We start from the raw sequence: 21465 nt of genomic DNA, 5'->3' as shown, positions 1-21465 counted from the left end.
TCTGTTTTTTGCAAATGTTCCACTGAACCATAATATCGGACTCAGAATGCAAGGCTCATCCTCGGTATAAAAACCTGTGAAGCTCGAGCTCACGAGTGACGCAAAACAAAGACAACAAAACATAAACAATAGCGTACGGCAAAACAATACCTCATGAAATAAAGAAAACCTCGTCAGGTTTTTACACCGAGGATGACCCGTATGCAAACTAATCGTAAGCCTGTCCAATTTTATATTTGTTTGTAACCCTTCCCCATCTCAGGCATAGACAGTATAGCTTATCCATGCGCTGATAGCCCCCTCCCCTCCCCCCTTCCCTTCAAAGAGGAAGTTCACTCTTTGACCCGTTGGCGGTCATCGCTTTACTTTCAAACATCACCAAAGGAAGTGTACAAAAAGAATGACAGTAGGGGTAAATTGGAAAGTGGTCTCTCCACTCTATCTTCTTCCTTCCCATCGTCCTCGACCACACAGCGCCGTATTATAAGTACGAAACGACTGGGGACGAGTCAATTTCTTTGCGGAATTATCAAACGCAAGAAGAATCTGAATATGATCTGTTTTCCTGTTTTAGCACAAATTTGGTGATCTGTCATTTCTAGGTAAAATATGGACATGCTGTATTATGCAAGTCAAAGGTCTTACAGTTGGAAGAGTCAGGGCGAAGCTTTCCGTATGTTCCCTGCACAAAGAAGATTTGTTACTTGACATTTGTCACGAACCGGAAATCGCGGTTTTAAAACTTCCCGCGCGTAAAACCTTCCTGAGTTTGTAATCTCCGATTCCATGAGTTGCTGAAGACGGAGAAGTCATCGTTATAAAAAGTGTTCTTTTATTGTTAAACAATTAAAATCTGCAGATGTTTTCGTCCCAAGCATTATATTTGAGCAACCAATTTTGGAGAACGATTTGGCGCGTAACCTGAATGATGTCTGTTTCTTCATCTCGGATAGCATAATTATTAGCGAGGTGTGTCGTTACACCCTTCTGGTCAGAGGAATTCAAAACACCTCAGGCTCAGTGGGTGAGGGTTTATTTCTCTTAGCGTTGTAATCGCCGACAGTGCAGATTTCGAACCACTGATCGGCGAAATTAAAAAAAATGCGGCTTAAACCGCGCGAAATCGAGAGCTGGTTCGTCGCTTTGGGTCTTCTGGAACAGCGGCAAACGGCTTCTGATCATGAGTCTGACAGCTATCTGCGGGATATTTTGAAAGACGGCTCGATACTCTGCCGTTTGGTGAATCGGTTGAAACCAGGGACAGTAAACAAGGTGAGAGTGGGACTATTTATCAACAACAAGGAGATCTGTTTCGGTATTTTGTCATGTAAATGAGCGTGGTCCATTACACATTTTGTCCGCTGTTCGCTCTTGTCATAGATCCATCAGGAACCACTTTCCGAAGCGGAGCGCTTGGAGAACTTTAGCTCATTTCTGATCGCCTGCCAAGACCTGCAACTGAAAGACGACGAGGTTTGATACCGAAAATGAATAATTTTCTCACATTATGACCGTTTTAAATAAACATCAGCGTTCCGATATTAAAATTTCATGCTCTATCTGAGCACGCTCAACAAGTCGAAATTAACATACGCCATGTTTTTGTGTGGATAGATTTTCACTCCGAACGATCTCGACTCTGAAGAAGGCTTCCTTCGTGTTCTACGGACTCTTGACTGCCTTGAATATGTCGCCAACGGTATGTGAACTTAAAAGTTATTTTTTCTTTCTTACTCAGACTCTCCCTTGGGCTAAATATATTTTTCTGTCAACTTTTATTGATTGATTGTCATGTGCTATGTACGAACAAAGCGCTCGATCGTGACATTAGTGTTCAGCTCTCAGCGCAAATTCTGAATCGAAACTGATAGTTAAGTGCAACCAACTCCCAGAGCGTGTTTATCAAGATTGGTTCCTGTTTGTTGTTGTGTGAAGGCTAGGGGTTCTTTGACCGCCTCGTGCGCTCAAACTTTTGAATCAATTTGATCTGTTGTGGTTGTTTGCGAATTTCTCTCAGGTAGGTATAAGCAAGACTAGTTTGCTGTTGTTTAGCGCCAAAGCTTGGGTTTTACTGTTATAGATTATGACAATAAGTGGTATGATGTGCTTGCCTTTCGGTATTTGAATTGAAGCGATCTTTTAGTACTCAGTTATTGTATTTACAGCCGAGTTTTTGTTCCACTGGCAAACAACAGGCTTGTCACGATTTTGTAACAGGAAGAAGAAATGTAGGGTTGACCATGACGAAAAGTTACTTTTACAGATCGTATTAATTAAAAGGTAACTTGTTTCGAATTACGTGATACGATGGAGGCGTGAAACAATTTCTAAGCATGATAGCAAGATATTCATTGCTTTTTACATCGAACGATCGTGAATTTGTCAAATTTCCTAAAGGAAATGAGGATTTTCCTAAAGGAAGTGAAGTGATATGTAAGGAAAATCCGTATTTGGTGATTACGCTTTTTTATGCGACAAACGAAGTTTTGAATTTCATATACATATTAATTCCCATACGTGAATGGAAAGTAAATTTCAGTTCAAGACTGAACCCTCCTAACACACTTAATTCAGTATTTCATTTTTGTCACAAGCTATATAAAACCTTGACTTCTGTTTGAATTTAATTCGTCATTCGTAAATCAGTGTGAAAGCCTACGTACGGCTAATTACTTCTCCGTGGGGGGAAAGAACTACTTTTATGCTTCGGAAAATCAAGGCTGGACTTCGTAAGTCGAATGGATAATAATATTGTCGATACTGCACACTTGTCTTCCGTGGTTACACATGAAATTTTATCACTCAATTTTCATAGTTCTTATTTTAAGTGATCTTAAGATTGATTTCAAAATTGACAACAAAACAATTTTCAATGCAAACTTTTCCACTTGGTTAACTCTTTAATTTAACGTGGTAGCTTATTGTTCTGAACTAAAGAACTTGAGGTATATCTCATTCTGTACCACTGAAGTTTACTGTCAGCACTCTTACAACATGATCAAGTTAAGGAGATTATTTGTCAAAAGTATCCTTGGCTAATAACTGGTATTTCCTTTTTGTTTCGAGAATTTGGTTTCATATCAAGACGAATTCAACATTATCAGTTCATTTGGTATTATGAATTGATGATTTAAGTTGGCCACTATAAAGAGTTTCTAATGCTCATGTTTTGAGCATCAGCCCTTTACACGAAGAGAAGCTGAAAGGTCCAAATGAATAAGTTTGGTAGTTGAAAAACAAAATTGTTAAAAGGGGTCATCCAGAAGTTTTCATGTGACCCACAAAATAAAAAAAAATGTTTTGATAGAAAAAAAAAATAGGAATTATGACTGTACAGAGACAAACAGTTCTTCAATCTTCATCACTGAACAGTTGTTCCCCAAAGTGAGGTAAATTAAATATCCACTACTTTCACCAGTCCTGAAAGAAACCCAAAGCTAACTTATTTCTGTCAACATACTGAGAAATGGTTGGAAAAAAATCTTAGAAGCATGATATTGTGAGAGAGGTCTCACAACCAATGAGAAATTATCCTTTTTTAACTATTTTTGTTTTCATATTCAGGATATGGCATGGGAAAGCAGTTTCCTCACCATGAAGTAACAACTATTGATTCAGCACAGGAGTCAGAGGAAGTTACTGACGACATAAGACACCTTGTAAGTACCGAGAGGACAGCTTATTATAGCTGTTACATACACTTGTGTGAGTGTACTAAGGATGCAGCACAAACCAGTAGGATTTGAGTGCCAGGATCTCTGAAAAATTATTAAATGGGCTTTTTACTAACTGTTCTAATTTAAGCTGTTTCAAGTGCCATTGGACCATTGAACCACTGACAGTACATAGTCTTGTAAGCTTAAGTGATCCAGTGCTGTGACAACTTGCCCCAGTTTTTCAGAAGCAACTAGTAGTTGAGCCATTCCTCTTGAATTGTATGGTACCCTATGAGCCCTATTTCTCGAAAGTCTTGGAAACTTAATGAGCCTGAAGCCAAATTTTAAAAGCAAAAGTTAACGAAAAACCAGTTGATTTTGTTTCTTTAGCTGATAGTTTTGTTGTATAGTTCAGAAAACTTTTTGAAACCCTCATCTTGAATGAAAACAGACGAGCTTTACAGGTCTGTTGAATTATCTAGTCCTCTGAGAAACAGGTCACAGATAACTGATTTTTTGCTGTTTTCTCCATCAGTTTTGTGGTACCCATTTGTATGTTTTGGTAGAGACAGGAACTTACAGAATAGTGTCCTGCCCAAGTGTACAACTAGTAAATGAACCAGGACCTCTTATTCTAGAGTCCAGTCCAAAATCCATTATCAAGGCTGTGCTCTAAGAAAATTGAAGGGAGCCCAGTGCTCTGAAACTTTGAAATCCAGGGTGCTCAGTAGATGCTTTTTATGAAAAAACTAAAATTCCTAAGTCGCCCAAGAGCAAAAGTAAGGCACTAGGGGCCACCAGGTGCTGTTAGTCCACAGCCCTGATTATGTTGTACCTGCCTGTATAGTTTGACAATTGGGCCATGTATAGGAAATGGGGATAATTTTTAGAGGGCAATCTAAAATATTTTTCCTTTTGTTATAGGAAATGACAGATTATGGAGTTGATATCCACCTTGTAAAAGCAGCCTTTCCATTTAATGGAAAAGACGAAGATGAGGTGGGAGAGAATTATAAATAGCAAAATGTATTTTTAAGGGGGCACCCAGGGAAAGTTGAGCCCTTCAAACCCTGACCTTGTTGTGCAGATTGTGGCATTTTATGGAGGCAGTGTGGCAGAGTGGTTAGGGAGCATTCATTATTTATGGAAGGGGGTGGGCTGGCCAGATTTTCAGTGAGACTAAACAAAATATCCTGACCCTGCTCTATAAAAAATTAAAAATGTCATGACCCCTCTGGTTGTAATTGCAAAAATAGCTAGCCCCCCTCCTTCCTAGGACTTTCAAAGTAGCTTGGTTAAAAGAAGTGAAAAATATCTTTCAAATATTTAATTTTATTGCAGAAACACTTTAACAATACTGTTCTAGAGGTTAAAAACTTAAGTTGATACAAAATGGGTAACATAATATAAGAGGTATCCTATGGTTCTGTGTCCAGGGTGGTATGGTACTGTGTATAGCTTAAAGAAGAATAGCTTTCCAGCTGTGTATGCAAAGTTAGCTATTGTTCTCTATATCTTGTATGGTGGGTAGTAGAAATATTCTACAAACTTAAACCCACATTTGTAGATGATATATAACAACAAAAAGCTTTTGACCCCCCATTTTAGTTCCTGAATTTATCAAGGCCCCCCCCCCCCCCCATTATTCTTTCCAACCCTCCGCCTGCCATAAATAATGAAGGCTCCCTCAGGGCTCTGGACTTGTAATCTTATGGTCCTGTGTTAGAACCCCCCACCCTGTTACTCACTGGATTTGTTCTTTGTTTCCTTGCATTCAACTCCTTGGCTGCTTTTTGTTTATAGCTAACTAGTCTGCCTCTTGCCGACTGGGATTTTGAAACAGTGCATTTACTCATTTATTAATTTGTCCATCCATTTACTTGTATTCATTCATTTGTTTTGTTCTTGAAAAGCCCCATTGGGAGAGTGGTCAATAGGCCATTTTATAGTTGTGCACTTAGTTGTCAAGCCCCTTTAATTTGGAGTGAGGTTGAGAGTGACCTTGTCATGATGGAGACCACTATCTAGTAAGCATGATAACAAAGTGAGTTACATTTGAAAGGCAGCAAGGTTTGTATCTTAACAACATCACCCCTAGCCTCTCTCCCATTCAAAGGCTTGGCAACCAAGGACACAACTGAAAAATGGACTATGAAGTATACATGCTTATATGTACATCAGGGCTTCGACACTAATGGTAGCCAACTAGCCACAGACTAGTAGAAATTCAATTTTGGCCAGTGGTTTTCAATTTTCATCAGCCAGTTTGGCTAGTAAACAAACTGAAATTGTTGTAACATCTAAGTTGTCAGAAGCCACTTGGCTAGTAAGTTGAAAAGTTAGTGTTGAGCTCTGTACATAGTCTTGGATTCCCTTGTGAAACAGAGCCAAGTAGGTCTTTGTTACCCGCACCTTCTCAATTGTAGCTGTAGTAGGTGATCATAGTGTAGGGTTTTGTTCATGAGTACTTACAGTCTAATCTTTTTTCCAGCTCTGTTTTGAGAGAGGAGATATTCTGGAAGTCACTAAGGTTGGTAATTAGACAGACAGTCATTGATCCAAAAAAAAAAAAATAATTTGTACATTAAGTTTTAAACCTGATGATACCTTACCTTTTTAAGTGCTGTTGTTTGATGTTGAGGCAAGAGGCTGGATTGTGGAACATTGGCTATCTACTCAGTGATTTGCAGTCACTGTGGTTTCTGACCCTCAGTACCTCATCGTCAGTTTAGTAGCACTTTCAAAACTTACCTACAATCCACTGTATTTTCCCTTGTCTTTTTTCAAATTCCAATGTCATGCAATTGAAGTCTGGCATGTCTCAAGATTTTGATGATTTTTTCCTTTTTTTCTTCTTCTTCTTTTGTCCCACACTTGTGACAAACAAAGAACATTCTTTCTGTTGTGGGAGGTGTAGTGGCATCATTAGTGCACTGAACTCCAGTTTGAGAGTTAGGAGACCTGGCCGGATCAATTTGTTGAATGTAAATATAAATGGGTTGCAGCAAATTGTCAGGGAAGCTGATGAAATGCTGGCAGTTAACCCTGCAATAGTCCATTTTACAGTTGTGTGCTTGGTTGCTAAGCCTTTGAACAAGAGTGAGGCTAAGGGTACAAATGTTGCTGCTTTTACATTACTTTGTTATAATGCTAACTAGATACTGGTCTCCATCACAACAAGGTCACCTTTGGCCTCACTCCAAATCAAAGGCTTGGCAACTAAGTACACAACAGTACTGAAAAATGACCTATTGACTAGGATCCCATCCAAGGGGGGGGGGGGGGGGGTTGTTGAGGGATAATACTCCTAGTGGCTTCACATTAAGGAAACTGGGACAAGCGTTGGCTGGGCTGGCCACTGGGCTTGAGTACAGACTTCACTTTTTTCCTATTTTATTACCAAGCTCAATTTACCATCTTTCTTATTCCCATGATGCACCTGATGCTTTCAACATTTCTGACTGTAGGACATGAGTCTCTGTGACTCAGCAGTAGGGTGTGACAGCACAAAATCCATCACTCTTAGGTTGGATTCCTCATGGGGACTCAAAATTTTTTCAGTAATAAGCCTTGTGCCCATTTTGCCCTGTTTCCTTGCAGGCTGTAGATGGAGGATGGTGGGAAGGAACCCTAAATGGCAAAGTCGGATGGTTTCCCAGCAACTATGTGAAAGAAATATCCGCAAGTAAGTGTAGCACTCCTTTACATGAGTACCTGCATTTCAATCCTGGTTTGCCTCACTTTTTCAGGTTTCTCTGACAGTCAATTGGGATCCATTTATCTTCTACATAACATCAGTATGCATATTCTCCATACTGTTCTCTATACGTTTTCTAAGATGCTGACAAGGAGAATTTGCTTATCGAGCGAGAGCTTCTCTAGTTGTTGATCATTTTCTTTATTCTCATGACCCAAGTGTGTAATTCAGGGGTGATATTGTAAGGAGAAATTAGATGGTAGTCACTCTTAGTGGTTAAAGGGTCAATAAGCCCTTAGAGTGATCAGCTTGTAATTTCTTCCTACAGTATTACTGCCAAATCAAACACTAAGGTCATGAGAGTTAATAAAATAATCACCAACTAAAGAAGCTTTTTAACAAATGGTAAACACCACAGCATACACTATTGAGTTATGGATGCATGCGGGAGGTTGCTAAGCACGAAAGAAGCATAAGAGTTGCTGGAAGCGATAGCCAAGAGCGACTCTAGCTTCTTGAGTGCTTAGCAAACCTCCTAAGTGCATCCATAACTCAATAGTGTACGCTGTGGTGTTTACCATTTGTTTTATAACATAACATTGATACATTGTAGCTAAAGATTTCCCTTTTATTTAACAAATCTTACGCAACCAGAAAAAACAAGTGCGCACGAAAAAATAGTCTTTGCATTTGCTCACATCAGCAGCGTACACCCACGGGCAAATGGGGGACGCTAAATTGACCAATCAGAGCGTGCGCTTTACTTTGGTTATGTTATAATGATTGTTGGACAAATTCTCCTTGTCAGTAACTTAGGAAATCAATAGAGAACAGTATGGAGACTCTTTGATTAGGAGTCTATACCCCAACAAATGGACCTCAGCATTCCCCAAGACTGACCAGTGGGTATATACCGTCCATTGAATATATTCAATAATTAAAATATTAAATTTCTTCTGAAATGTCCAGGTCCTGAACCCACCACACCAGTCACTCCCCAGCCATTGTCATCATCATCGACAAGCAGAAGAGAAAGTGCAAGGGTCTACCATAACTTGGTGAGAATTGCGTCTATTTTGATATACTTGTGCTTCATAATTATACATTTATATTGTTTTTCTGATCTGTTTTCTTTTTTCACAACATGCTTTTATTTCTGTGTTCATTTCTCCCATGCTGCAAACAGGTTGTTCAAAACATATTGGATACAGAGAGGGCTCATGTTAGTGAACTACAGGCAAGTTTTAATCACCAGCTCTTTTTTGTCACACATTTTACATTTTACATGTACATGATGGGTAACAATAAGACAGAGATGATGGAATTTCTTTATAATAATACTTTTAAATTTCTCTAAGGTTTGATGATCACAGTTTTTTTTAAATTCTTATCCACAGGCTTTATTACAAAACTACTTAAAACCCTTACAGGCTTCAAATGTGTGAGTATTTATTATTATGATGATATTTATTATGACAGCTCTTGTTTGGCATTACAGTGGTAGCTTATCAATGAGCCATAACACTGTTTTTTACATGAAACTTCACATTTACTTAAAGGAGAATTACTTACAGTGCAATGGTTCAATCTTTTCCGATCTTAACCATGCTTGTTCCATCTTAGCTGTCTTGTTTTTCATGAATACATTTCACCAGAACAAGATTTTACAATCTCTCCATGGTTAAAGATGGTTCTGCATGGCAAGAAAAACAACCTATGATAAAATGATGCAACTTATGGTTGACGTTGGTTTTTTAATTTTTTTTTTTAATTTTTGTTTTATTTTTTGCATAAATAACAGATTACCAACACAAGACATAAAGGTTCTTGCAGGAAACTTTGAGGAGATTGTCCAGTTTCAGCAGATGTTTTTCAATGTCATGGATGAATGTGCACAGTAAGAAATTATTTTGGTTTTATTTGGGTCGTCATATCCTAGCTATTCCCTGGTTAGGAATGAGGTGTCTTCCAATGGTGGCATTAGGCTATGGTGGGCATCACCCTCAAACTCCCAGAAATGATTAACATGTAACTTCTCCCTATAATATCCATACATTATTCAGCAAACAGGTAATGAGACTACTCAGACTCATCATTTATAAGTTGTTATCTTGATCTAGCACCAAATTCTCATAACTAATTTACAAGGAAATGTGTAGCAGTTAGAGGGGAGAATTCACAATCAGATGTTGGGAGTCAATGGGTCATCTCTGAAAGTATCAGAAGTTATTTATACGCCACTTCACCATTCAAAATCAAACATTATCCAGGGAAAAGGTAGAAAAAACAGGAAAACACATTAGTCAGAGGTTGAAACAAGTCATTGTAACATTGTGAATTTCCATAGGTATTTGCTCTCCAATGATTTTATCATTTCTGGTGCAATTTGGAATAAATAAGCAGTTACTGTTAGTAATTTTTTTCAATGACTAACAAAATTGCACAAGCCCATAGGGCAAGTCAAATTTTTTGTCCTAAGAGAAATCAACAAGCACTTGTTTACTCTAAATTTCACTAGAAAAATGGTATTATGACTTATTGATAATATACTCAATCAGGAATTAATCTATTGTTATTTATCACTATTTATTTATTTATTTATTTGCTCCGCCACAGACTTCCCTTACCTCAACAAAGAATGGGTGCTAGTTACCTGCAGATAGCTCCTCAGGTAAGCACAGTCAGTAACAGTTTTCACTGTTCAACCATTTTTTTGTGGGATCACCTGTTGCTGATCACAACTCAGGTTTGGGTTCAAAGCAAGATGAGACATATGTAAGATGCACGATCCTTCGCAGTAGATAGCGCTATTTATGCAATAGCGAAAATCAGACCTGAAAAAAAAATCAGGCCTGTACAGGATTCGAACCACTGACCTCTGCAATACTAGTGCAGTGCTCTACCAATTGAGCTAACAAGCCAACTGAGAGCGGGCCGTTAAGTTGATTCGTAATAAACCCATGATGATAAATCAGATACAATGAATATATAAAGTTCATATATTTTGAACTGCGGTATTAATGAGATGAGATATGTGAAAGTGTGGTGCGATCGTCTGGTTGGGTGTGGTCCTAAGAAGGACTGTTGTCGGTGGTGGTGACTGACATGTCCACAACCTGAGTGGAAGTCATCCTCAGAGACAAGTCAATCACTTGACTCTGATGATGACTTCCACTTACATGTAGGTTGACGACATGTCAGTCACCATCACTGACAACAGTCCTTCTCAGGACTACACCCACCTCGACAATCGCACCACACTTTCGCATGTTACCCACAGGTTCAAACCATTTACTGTAAGATGAGACATGTTCATTCATTTCCATTGTGAAACCGAACAGACCCACCCAGATATTTTGTGCAGTGTGCTCTCTTTTTTGAGCACGACAAACCTGTACAGCTCTCCTTTTATCTTTGAATTTTGAAGAATTCCAAGCAAAGTTAGGTGGTAATAAGAGGCAGTAAACTTTACCGGTTACAGCCTGAAAAAGAGAACACTACTTGCTTGAAGTCTGATTTGTCTTGTCATATTTGTGTACTTCTTTGTGGCTAGAAAGACTCTGGATGGTCTCTGTCCGTTAGCCATGATAGCCACAATTGATAATTTATGTAACTTATCATTGGTATTACATATGGTTTCAGACAAGAATTGATAACATTATTTAATTATATTTTTTTGTTTTGAAATAACAGATGAAGGAGTTGTATCTGATGTATTGTGCAAACCACCCTAGAGCAGTTGAGGTCCTGACAAAATATAGGTAAATTTTAATGCTTGTTAACACTTGTATACTACTGTTTACTCTGACATTAAATGTGTCAAACCTAACTCTGGCTAGACTGACTGATTAAGTCATTAAAAACAAACTTGTGACCACTGATACCTGTAGGTCATCATTTGACCCAATTCCTTGACCTCAATTGGCCCATCTTGATTATGATTATTATTATTATTATTATTATTGTTATTATTATCGAAAAAGAACAAGCAGGATTTAGAGAAGAGTTTTTGTCTTTTTTTAAGAATATTTTTAGATTTTTTTTTTAATTAATTAATGTATAAGATGGATGTTTTTTTTTTTTTTTTTTTTTTTTTTTTATTTTCAAAGATTTCCCATGATATTTCTCTTGAGTTTGGTTGAACTTGGAAATAGTTAAGGATTAGGATTAGGAAGTAACAGAATGTAATCATTAGAATGAAGTGATTATGTGAAATGAGACCTATGACAGATTTTATTTAAATTGAGCTTATACTGTTTTATAGGAATAGAATTTTAGTGAATGGATAATAATAGTAAAGTTTTATAACTATTATTTTAATAGTTTTTCTATTTAGTAATGCTAAATTTTTACTTTTCTCGTATATTGTAATCAGTCCTCTATCGTGAACATTGATATTAATTATTTTAAAAATTTATATATAATTAGATATATGTGACCTCTCACGCGAAAACGTACACTAACGGCTATCCGTTCGAACGGCAAAACGCACGGCTAGTGAATGGATGACAAACGGATGGCCAAGGCGATTGAAACGGCTAACATGAACGGCTGAACGGCTGAAGAAAAATTTTGAACGGCTCAAAGTGAATGGCTGAAAAAAATTTTTGAACGGTCCAAAGTGAACGGCTGAACGGCTGTGGAAAATTTTTGAACGGTTCAAAGTGAACGGCTGAATGGCTGTGGAAAATTTTTGAACGGCTCACGGTAAACGGCTGAGGAAAAGTTTTGAACGGCTGACAGTGAACGGCTGAACGGCTGACAGTGAACGACTGAACGGTTGTAGAAAAATTTTGAACGGCTGACGGTGAACGGCCGAACGGCTGTGGCAAATTTTTGAACGGTTGAACGAGTAAAGATGATAACCATTTTAAATCAACGACCAGATTACTTTGACACAGAGCAAAGAAAACAAACATCATTCAATTTTCAGCTGAATATCGACTTTGTGGTTGCGTTTCTGACATTAACTCAGAACCTGTTTTTTAAAGTTCAAAATCAAACATTCCTGTGCACATTTCTCGTTAAATATCTACCAGTAACAAAGATACAGAGAACTAAGGTTATTTTAGGTGGACGAAACCATCTCTTTGCGTAAGAACGAGCGGTGTCTACACTTGTCAAAGCATAACATTCGCCACAAGCGAAATTTGCATAACGCACTGTGGTGTTTGATATTTTGCAAAAGGTAACGCAACGTTCAGTTCAGCCAATCAATGCGAATATGCGCTTCCATTAACGTGAAATCAGTCGTTTTAAGACTGAAATAAAGAGAAGAAAGCGACCCGCAACAGCTACAACACTGAACCTGAAGAACTGATGTACGATCGAATCAACGTGCGCGGCACAAGCTAAAACACTCAAGATGATGTAACGATCGATACAGTTAAAAAAAAATTGCTATAAACTTCCAGGAACAGATTGCTCATTTCAGTTGACGGCTGAAATTTCCGATAAGGAAACAACATTCCAGGACACCCACATCTACAAAGTCGAACGATTCGAAAAAGACACAGTCCTTGATGTGTGTACTCATTTTAAACAGCATTTCGGAATACGCACTTTAGTTCCTGTCACCCGCAAGGTGTTAAAAAAAATCTTATTTAAGGGGAGGCCCTCAGACCTCTCAGAACAAACTCTTCTCAAAAAATATTACAAGAGAATATTGCAAACTTCAAAGCACGTCTGCTATAGAACTTGTTTATGCGGCTAAGCATTTTTCTGAACTGATGAACAACAGTTGAGGATTTTTCTCAACGGACGACCGAAACCCCAGCCGTGCGAACTGTTGAATTTTAATTACTTTTCCCAAGGGGTAACCGGCTGAACCAATAATTATTAGTTTTTTGGAACGGATAACACCAGCAGTACGAACGGATGCAAATTTTTTTGAATGGATAACACAAGCCGTGCGAACGGATGCAAGTTTTTTTTGAATGGATAACCCAAGCCGTGCGAACGGATACTATATTTTTTTGAACGGATGACCCAAGCCGTGCGAACGGATGCTAATTTTTTTGAACGGATAACACAAGCTGTGCGAACGGATGCAAGTTTTTTTTGAACGGATAACCCAAGCCGCGGGAACGGATGCAAATTTTTTTGAACGGATAACACAAGCCGTGCGAACGGATGCAAGTTTTTTTTGAACGGATAACCCTGGCCGTGCGAACGGATGCAAATTTTTTTGAACGGCTGGTGAACGGCAAGTGAACGGCAAAACGCCTTCGAACGGATAGCCGTTAGTGTACGTTTTCGCATGAGAGGTCACATATGGTTTAAAATTGTAAATAATTGCTATCATCATTATTAAACAAAGCGGGCCAATTTTTATCATAATTTTTGTAAATACTTTTAGTGATTATAGTGAATAAAGGTTTTACATAACTATTAAAAAAAATTATTATTTTTATTATTACTATTACCAATATTATTTAACCCTTTCACACCCGAGATGTTCCTAGCAATTCTCCTTACTGTCTGCCTTGCAATTCTTACGATTTAAGTTTGGAGAACTTAGTATTTCCCAGACTGATTAGGCGTGTAACATTATTGATTTCAACTACAAATGTTTGAAGGTTTATACAGTTCTCACTAACTGTTATTAACTGCTTTGCAGTGATGAGCTATCAGCCTTCATTGAAAGCAAAGGAGCACCAGCACCTGGAATACTAACCTTGACGACAAGTCTCAGCAATGTAAGTTCAAATAAAATTAATGTATGTTGGAACCTCACCTTTGAGCATTGAACTTAGTCTATTTGCAAAAGGTTCTTTATGGGTTTCCATGAGATTTTACATTGTTGATTAAAACACATTTTCATTCATGGGTTTGGATCAAAACTGAAAAGTTTAGCCAATATGTAAGGGGTATATGTGGGTTTTCTATTAATTCAGTGATTTGGAATAAAACTGAAAATATCATGAATCTTTTTTTTTTATATAATTGGAAGAATAGGGCTGGACTGTGAGGTATTTGATGATAAGGTAGATTGGGGGCCTTTATTTTATTTAATTTTTTTATTAATGGGTTGATATGCCTGAAATTGGAGAGGAAAGGGAGCTTTCTTGTCAGGAGGGGGTATATAATTAGTTAATAAAATATTTACTGGTTCACTTGTGGAGGAGCCTACAGCTCACAGACTGCAGTTCAAATGGCTGAATTGATTTTTTTTAATTCTTAACACCCTATTGCCCCTTCATTCCAAGAAACATTTTGCATAAATCTCCAATGTGATAATTAATAGTAGATTGACCACTAGAATTTGTATTTAATTTACAAGATTTGGGACTACATAATTTTAATTTTTTATAGGACCATCTGGGAGACCTAAAAATTGTCAATTTATTATCATTATTTTAATCATTATTATTATTATTATTAGTTTTATCATTCTTGTTATTGTTGTTGATCATATTTAAGGTTTTAGAGGTGTGTCATCAGACAAAAAAGGATTATTGTGAGCTTTTAATGCCAATTAAATATTGTTTTTTTTTTCTCAGAAAATTCCAGTTTCTCATTTAAATTAGTCAACTTGATTGTTTTTGTTTTCCTCAAAAAATTCAGTTTCTCATTAAATTAGTCAATGTTCTGTATTTTTATGGATATTTATTATAATTCTGATGGCAGCAGTGTTTTTTTTTTCTCAGAAAATGCCAATTTCTCATTTAAATTAGTCAACTTGATTGTCTTTTTCCATCAAAAAATTCAGTTTCTCGTTAAATTAGTCAACTTTCTGTTTTTTTTAATGGATCTCTTATTATTATTCTGATGGCAGCAGTGTTTTTTTTTTATTATTTTTTATTTTATATATCGCAATCAAAAAGCTGTAAGTTGTAATTTTAAACTAAAAGGACAACATTTTGATTTTTATCATAGGATTAAAACCAAAATACCTCTTTTGATAAACATTCCAATGGATAATTACCAGTCAGATAAAATTAATTTCTGTCAGCAATTTTGCTAAATTGATTTTCCCTATGCTGTTCCTGGTAAAATATATCTCATTTTCAATTTATTTGGCTGTGTGTTTTACACCCAAAAAGACATAATTACTCTGTGAATCTAAGATTATATTATTGTACTTTTTTGTGCTATGATATGTTCATCAATATTAATTGAAAACAATTTCCACCATTTTGCATCAAATTAAATTGAGGTGATTTGTTTGTCATCAGCCTTTCAGACATCTTGGCAAGTATCCAAATCACATGAAAGAACTGGAGCGCCACCTTGAGGTAATCGGCTTGCAGTAAATACTCTCAGTATTAGCACTGTCAGGTGAAAGTTCTATTACAGATCACAGGACAGGGGATTTGTTCAGATATGAAGTAGCAGAAGAAAGGTTTAAAGAACAGCTGAATAATCCCTATATCTGAAGAGAAAAAAGATTTATTGAGAAGTAGGAGAAGAGCTTTGGTACCAAAAAAATCACCCTAGCTATGTAATGGAAGTGTGGAAGGGTTCATCATATTTATTTAATTTTTATTTAATTTTTACTTAACAAGGGTTGTTTTACAATTAATTTTTTACCTTTGGAATCAGTTTTTGTAGGTTTCATGTCAAAGACTCTAGTTAACAAAAAAATCTGTAAATTTTTTTTGAGATGTTTAATTCCGTTTCTATTTTTAAGTGTGACATTTGTGTATTTTAGGAGTAAATCCTAATTTTTTGTCTGTTGATTTTTTTTCAAGAATTGTCATGGCAGTTTTTTTTATAATCAATGGAAGACTCTGGACTGTTTTTTAAAGTTCATGATTTATTTTAGTTTTTAAAATCCGACTTAAAACTTTACTCTGATTTCACAGGAAGGACATGTAGATGAACTGGACACTAAGAAGGCCATTGCTGTGTTTCAGAACTTGACTGTGAGTATCAGAAGCCTTCAGGCCATGTAAATTAGCTTAAAATATACACAGCCAAGCCCAGCTGGTTATGAAATGCATTACATAATTATGAGATGGTAATATCTGATTTGCAATTCTCCCATAGAGTTTTTGCTTATCTCCTTGTAGGAAGGAGAATTATATAACCGCCTCCTGGTTAGCTCAATTGGTAGAGCGCCGGACTGTTGTGCGGGAGGTCGAGGGTTCGAGCCCCAGCCAGACCAACACTCAGGGTCTGAAAATAACTGAGGAGAATTTGCTGCCTTTCCATAACATCAAGAAATGGATAGATATTCTAGTCTTCTCGGATAAGGACGAATAAACCGTAGGCCCCGTCTCCTACAGGGTTAGGGGCAGGAGACGTTAATTTCCCACACACGAGATTTCTGTGTGGTGGATGTCCTTCCCTGGGGTGGTATGGGTGGGTTTACTGGGCCCGCAGTAATTGGCGCAAGCTGTTGCGGGTCCCTGTCTGTCGGCAAATCTAATAAATTATTTTATATCGTGATAACACCTTGGGTTATGAATCCATTCTTTCCCATTACCCGTGTGCTGGATAATGTTTTGAAAATGCCATTGTGAGGACAGGTTACATGTTAATTATGTTTGACAGTTTAATGACCGGGTTAAAGTTCTTCAGGAAACAATTTCAAGACACAAAAGCCAAAACAGAGCATGATCAGGCACAATTTGACAAGACTAAAATCAAAGATTTAATTGGGGCAAACTGGAAATACATCAATAAATGAATCTCTGTGTCAGCATGGAGTTTAGTAATGGAAAATGAGTGAAAGTACTGAAAATATCTTAATGAAGACCCCAATAAAGCACAGTTTGAGAACATATGGGTTTAACTGGTTGGCCATAACTGTTAATTACAGCCAATTTTTTTTTCTGCTTTGGTAATCTGATCTCATGTCACATTGTCACCCTTACCCTTTTGAGAGATTAACCTATAATCACTTAAGTTTTTAATACCATACTTGTCATTGCCAGTATGGCTGTCATTATGGCATTGTTTGATTTATTGAAGACCTACAGAATACTTGTGAATTTGCAGCAGTAAAGTTTGTTTGGGACTGAAGTGTCTAGTGTCACGAGACGCTCCACGGTCAATGATGTTGATAATGCGACTTCTGCCTTGTGGCTGTTGCATAAATACAAGCAACTTTCTTCAATTGCAGACCAGCTGCCATGAAACTAGAAAACGGAAAGAAACAGAGTTAGAAATGCTCACAGGAACTATAGAGGGATGGGAAGAAGAGGTAAATTAAATATAATGTTAAGGAGAAACATTCAATATCATGGCCCTATTTCTTGATGAATTAGAAGACGTTTTTATCTCCCTGTTTGACAAACATCAATTTAGATCAATAGGTATTAATAGCTCTTGCATGTAATGAAATGGATCCATTTAACATATTAATTTACATGGGTTATGGTTTTTTTCTTGATGGTTTATGTTTATACTAGGTAGGAATCTTCCATTTTCACTCATTCATGTCCAATATAAATTAAATTCAAACTCTGTGCATTTAAGTACGTTTTGTGAACCCTTTTGACACACTTGTGTCATATCTTTTGCTAATAAGCCAATTGATAAAAAATCAATTGAAAGGGTTTAATTTTGAGTTCCATTTTAAAGCTCCAGAGAAACTGTAGGACCAAAGGACAAACTTACTATACATGTTTAGTAAGGGAGTGCAATGCATATCAGAGTCACCCAGCAAGGGTTTCATTAAGGGCCAGGCACCGGGCAAATTGACCAGTTGTGAGGACGGCTTTGCCCACCTGATTTGACAGTCTGGAGGAAAGTTTATCTTATAAAGAAGTTCAGTTCAAAGAGTTTTGCCCACCTGTGAAAACCAGTTGCCCTCCAGCAGAAAACATTAATGAAGCCCCTGCCTCAGTACTGAATAGAGATCACCATTTTTTTAACAATTTTTTTTTGCAGATTTAAAAATCCTCTTAGCATGATTCGGGGCTTGACACTGCCGGTAGTCAACTAGTCACAGACTAGTAGAAATTTATAATTTGAATATATCAACAAAGTTGAAATGGTAAATTAACCACCGTTACGATTATAAAAGCCTTTATTAGTAGAAATTCAGTTATGGTGAGTGGATTTTGGTTTCCACTAGCCAGTTGGCTTAAGTAAAGAAACTGAAATTGTTGTAACATCTAAGTTGTCACTAGCCACTTGGCTAGTGAGTTGAAAAGTTAGTGTCAAACCTTGATGAGTACCTTCAGGGAGCCTTTCATAATCCCAAAATGCTCAGAATTTAAACAAATATTCACTTACTCCTCTCTGCCATACAAATGCTTTGTTAGAAATTGCATTACTTTTTTCACTATAGAATGTTAACATATTAATGTTTGGCTGGTTTCCACTGATTTTATACACTGGTGTCACTTCAGAGTCTAAGATAATGTACCTACTCCATGCTTAGTTAAACTAATCAGGCCCACATCAAGACCATTTTAATAATTTAAAAACAGTTATATTGACTTTTCAAAATTTATTTTCTAACAAAATTTTTTTTTAGGATATAAGTAAACAAGGAGACCTCATTTTGATGTCACAGTTCCTGATACATGGAGAAAATGGGGTAATGAACAGCATTTTATCTTTCTTGAGTAAGCCTAATAATTGAATGGCTGGGAGTCCAATTATCTCCCAAACTGGATGGCATCAGAACATATACAATATAATTTATTTTAATGTTTTAGTCTCAATTAATCATTGGGCCACAGAATTGTCCAGTTAGGAAATTGATGGATTTTAAGAATATAGAGGACTGCCATATTAGTGAATGTTGTTTGTCTTCACAGTCAATTAACCAATTTCTTCAATTATAACTGCTTATGAATGGGCTCTTTCTGTTGTTCTTGTGGTCTCTTTGAAGACCTTTAATTTTTTTCCTATTTAAACAGCCCACAGGGGAGTTTTAACCACATTTTACAGCCCTTTGGTCTCCATGAATTGATAATGTAATGCAAACTTATACAATATTGAAAATTTACCCTAAATTTTGAATTTGGATGTTACATGCTGATAATGTGTAATCCAATAAGGGTAGTTGACTTGATAGACAATCAACCACAAGAAGCAAACACATTTACCATGTGTGCCAGACTTATTCACAAGTTTACACAGTAGAGCTGTACCTCTAACCTTTTAACATCTTTTTTTTATATAGTGCTTGCATTCACAACATTCTTGCATGTTGTTTCAATACACATTTGAAGTCAACAACTTACTCATTCTTTGTCACCAATTTCCTGTCTTCTTAATTGTGGTTTTCAATTTCAAATGTATTGAATTAAATGTAGCTTTCACTTTGATTGTGTTTTGGGCACATAATTATATGAAAGAGAATTAAATCCACAAATAAATGTCAGGCCAAGTTTAGTAATTGGTAGTATTTTTTTATTAAAACGAGTGAGCCTATTACATCTTCTTGTTGCAAGCAATAGTGACAGTCAAGGAATGCTTGTTATGTTAAAAAGATCAATCTAGGAAACTTGATATGAGATACCTTTTCCAGAATGTTTTCTTTGAGCCCTTGCCTTGTCAGCATGTCATTTGAAATGATAAATTCACTCATCAATACTAATCTTGCAATATCAACAACAGGACCTCACATATTTTGCTTATTTGTGTCACACAGGAGGTCCGAGAGAGATCTTTTCTGCTGTTCCCAAACTGTATGATAATCCTATCAGTAAATGCAAATGCATGTGGCTATAAATTTGAGGTGAGGTTTTACTTGCTGTGGGAAAAAGGTAAATTTTATTCACTCACCTTTGTGCTTGTGTCATTCTCAAGCAGAATAATGATAGTTATGTCACTAATCCCCTTTAGTTTCTTTTGATGTCAAATTTCATCAACAGATTTATTTTCATTCACAGCACCTAGTCAGGTTGATTAGTGTTCCTTCATTCTTATCACCTGTTATCTTTTCCTGTATTAACTGTTTATTCACCCTAACATCAGTATGCATCTTCTCCATTCCTTTCTCCATACATCAGCAAAGGTGCTGACAAGGAGAATTTGTGATTTAATTTCATTTAATTTAATAACTTCGCCGACCAGCAGAGACACCGCAACAGCTTGCACCAATTACTGCAGGCCCAATAAACCCACCCATCCCACCCCAGGGGAGGACATCCATCACACAGTAATCTCATGCGTGGGAAATTAACGTTTCCTGCCCCTAACCCTACAGGAGACGGGACCTCCATTTATTCATCCCTATCCGAGAAGACTAGAATATCTAACCATTTCTTGATGTTATAGAAAGGTAGCAAATTCTTCTCAATTATTTTAAGACCCTGATTGTTGGTTCGGCCGGGGCTCGAACCCTTGACCTCCCGCACAACAGTCCAGCCCTCTATCCATTGAGCTAACCGGGAGGCGGTTGAAAACCAGTGAATTTGTCTGAAAACCAGATCTTGTTTAGTTGGGGATCATTTCCTTTATTCTCATGACCTTAATGTGTGATTCAAGGGTGATATTGTAAGGAGAAATTAGATGCTAGTCACCCATAGGAATTAAAAGTCAATATTGCATCAACTAAAAACAAAATTTTGTTGAAGTAGTAATATTAAAAGTTAATTTAAAAGTATATTACTGTTTTCAGAGTAGCTAGCCTTAAAGATATTTAGTTGTTTTCATCTAGGATAATATTAGAAATTTTTTTTTATCTTTTTTGTTCAGAAAAAATATGGACTATCAGACTTGACCATACGTTCATTAGAAGACTCAGAAGGCATTCTGAATGCTTTTGAGATAAAAGGCAAGGGTAATCTCTGAGATGGAATTAAAATGAATAGTCCAGTCTCGTAGAACAGAGTCTTGAAGTTGTTTTGTTGTAGCTATGGTATCTGCTACTCTGGCAACTAGAGTTTGCTTGGTTTGAGTTGTTGTATGTGACATCATGATACTAAAGAACAAGGGCTGCTTGTTGCAGTCATCACGGCCATAGATTGGGAAATGGTGAATTCATAGCAGTATATATCAACCCTTTTTTGTGTCATCGTTATGGATTTTAGACCACAATGAAAGTATTTTAGTGGATGGAAGACACATCTGCAAAGGAAGACTGGACGCTGGCTCTGGGTGGTACATTTTGTGTTTAATTGGTGGCAAAATTCTGAAATTATTAAGTGAATTTTACTGAACATTCAGGGAATTGTGAAAACCTATTGAAGCGGCATCCATCAC

General features: G+C 36.9%; 1 protein-coding gene and 1 long non-coding RNA gene across 13 annotated transcripts in view; one reads left to right on the top strand and one right to left on the bottom strand.

Annotated features, from left to right (window-relative positions):
- Positions 1-812: 812 nt before the first annotated feature.
- LOC148727331 (uncharacterized) lies at positions 813-1734 on the bottom strand. Its single transcript, XR_015989121.1, has 2 exons — positions 1594-1734; positions 813-1458 (listed from the first exon to the last, which is right to left on the bottom strand). It is a non-coding gene; the product is annotated as an uncharacterized LOC148727331 (long non-coding RNA).
- The window catches only part of LOC111336194 (rho guanine nucleotide exchange factor 7-like), a 38443-nt gene continuing 18079 nt past the window's right edge, over positions 1102-21465 (top strand). For 9 of the 12 annotated variants that reach the window (XM_088726223.1, XM_088726222.1, XM_088726221.1 and 6 more), the window contains exons 1-20: positions 1102-1272; positions 1381-1473; positions 1615-1699; positions 3565-3659; positions 4581-4655; positions 6148-6186; positions 7257-7341; positions 8323-8411; positions 8540-8590; positions 8751-8794; positions 9155-9250; positions 9970-10024; positions 11047-11114; positions 13973-14051; positions 15531-15590; positions 16161-16220; positions 17423-17503; positions 18785-18847; positions 19910-19996; positions 20959-21037. In XM_088726223.1, the coding sequence (XP_088582349.1) occupies positions 1102-1272; positions 1381-1473; positions 1615-1699; positions 3565-3659; positions 4581-4655; positions 6148-6186; positions 7257-7341; positions 8323-8411; positions 8540-8590; positions 8751-8794; positions 9155-9250; positions 9970-10024; positions 11047-11114; positions 13973-14051; positions 15531-15590; positions 16161-16220; positions 17423-17503; positions 18785-18847; positions 19910-19996; positions 20959-21037 (1555 nt within the window). Of the gene's footprint in view, positions 1273-1380; positions 1474-1614; positions 1700-1839; positions 2018-2565; positions 2730-3564; positions 3660-4580; positions 4656-6147; positions 6187-7256; positions 7342-8322; positions 8412-8539; positions 8591-8750; positions 8795-9154; positions 9251-9969; positions 10025-11046; positions 11115-13972; positions 14052-15530; positions 15591-16160; positions 16221-17422; positions 17504-18784; positions 18848-19909; positions 19997-20958; positions 21038-21465 lie in introns of those variants that run through there. The other 3 variants (XM_088726225.1, XM_088726226.1, XM_088726224.1) reach the window with 3 other exon arrangements.

Source organism: Stylophora pistillata, chromosome 7, assembly GCF_964205215.1.
Source record: "Stylophora pistillata chromosome 7, jaStyPist1.2, whole genome shotgun sequence".
NCBI lineage: Eukaryota > Metazoa > Cnidaria > Anthozoa > Scleractinia > Pocilloporidae > Stylophora > Stylophora pistillata.
This window is presented reverse-complemented; position numbering and strand designations above follow the sequence as displayed.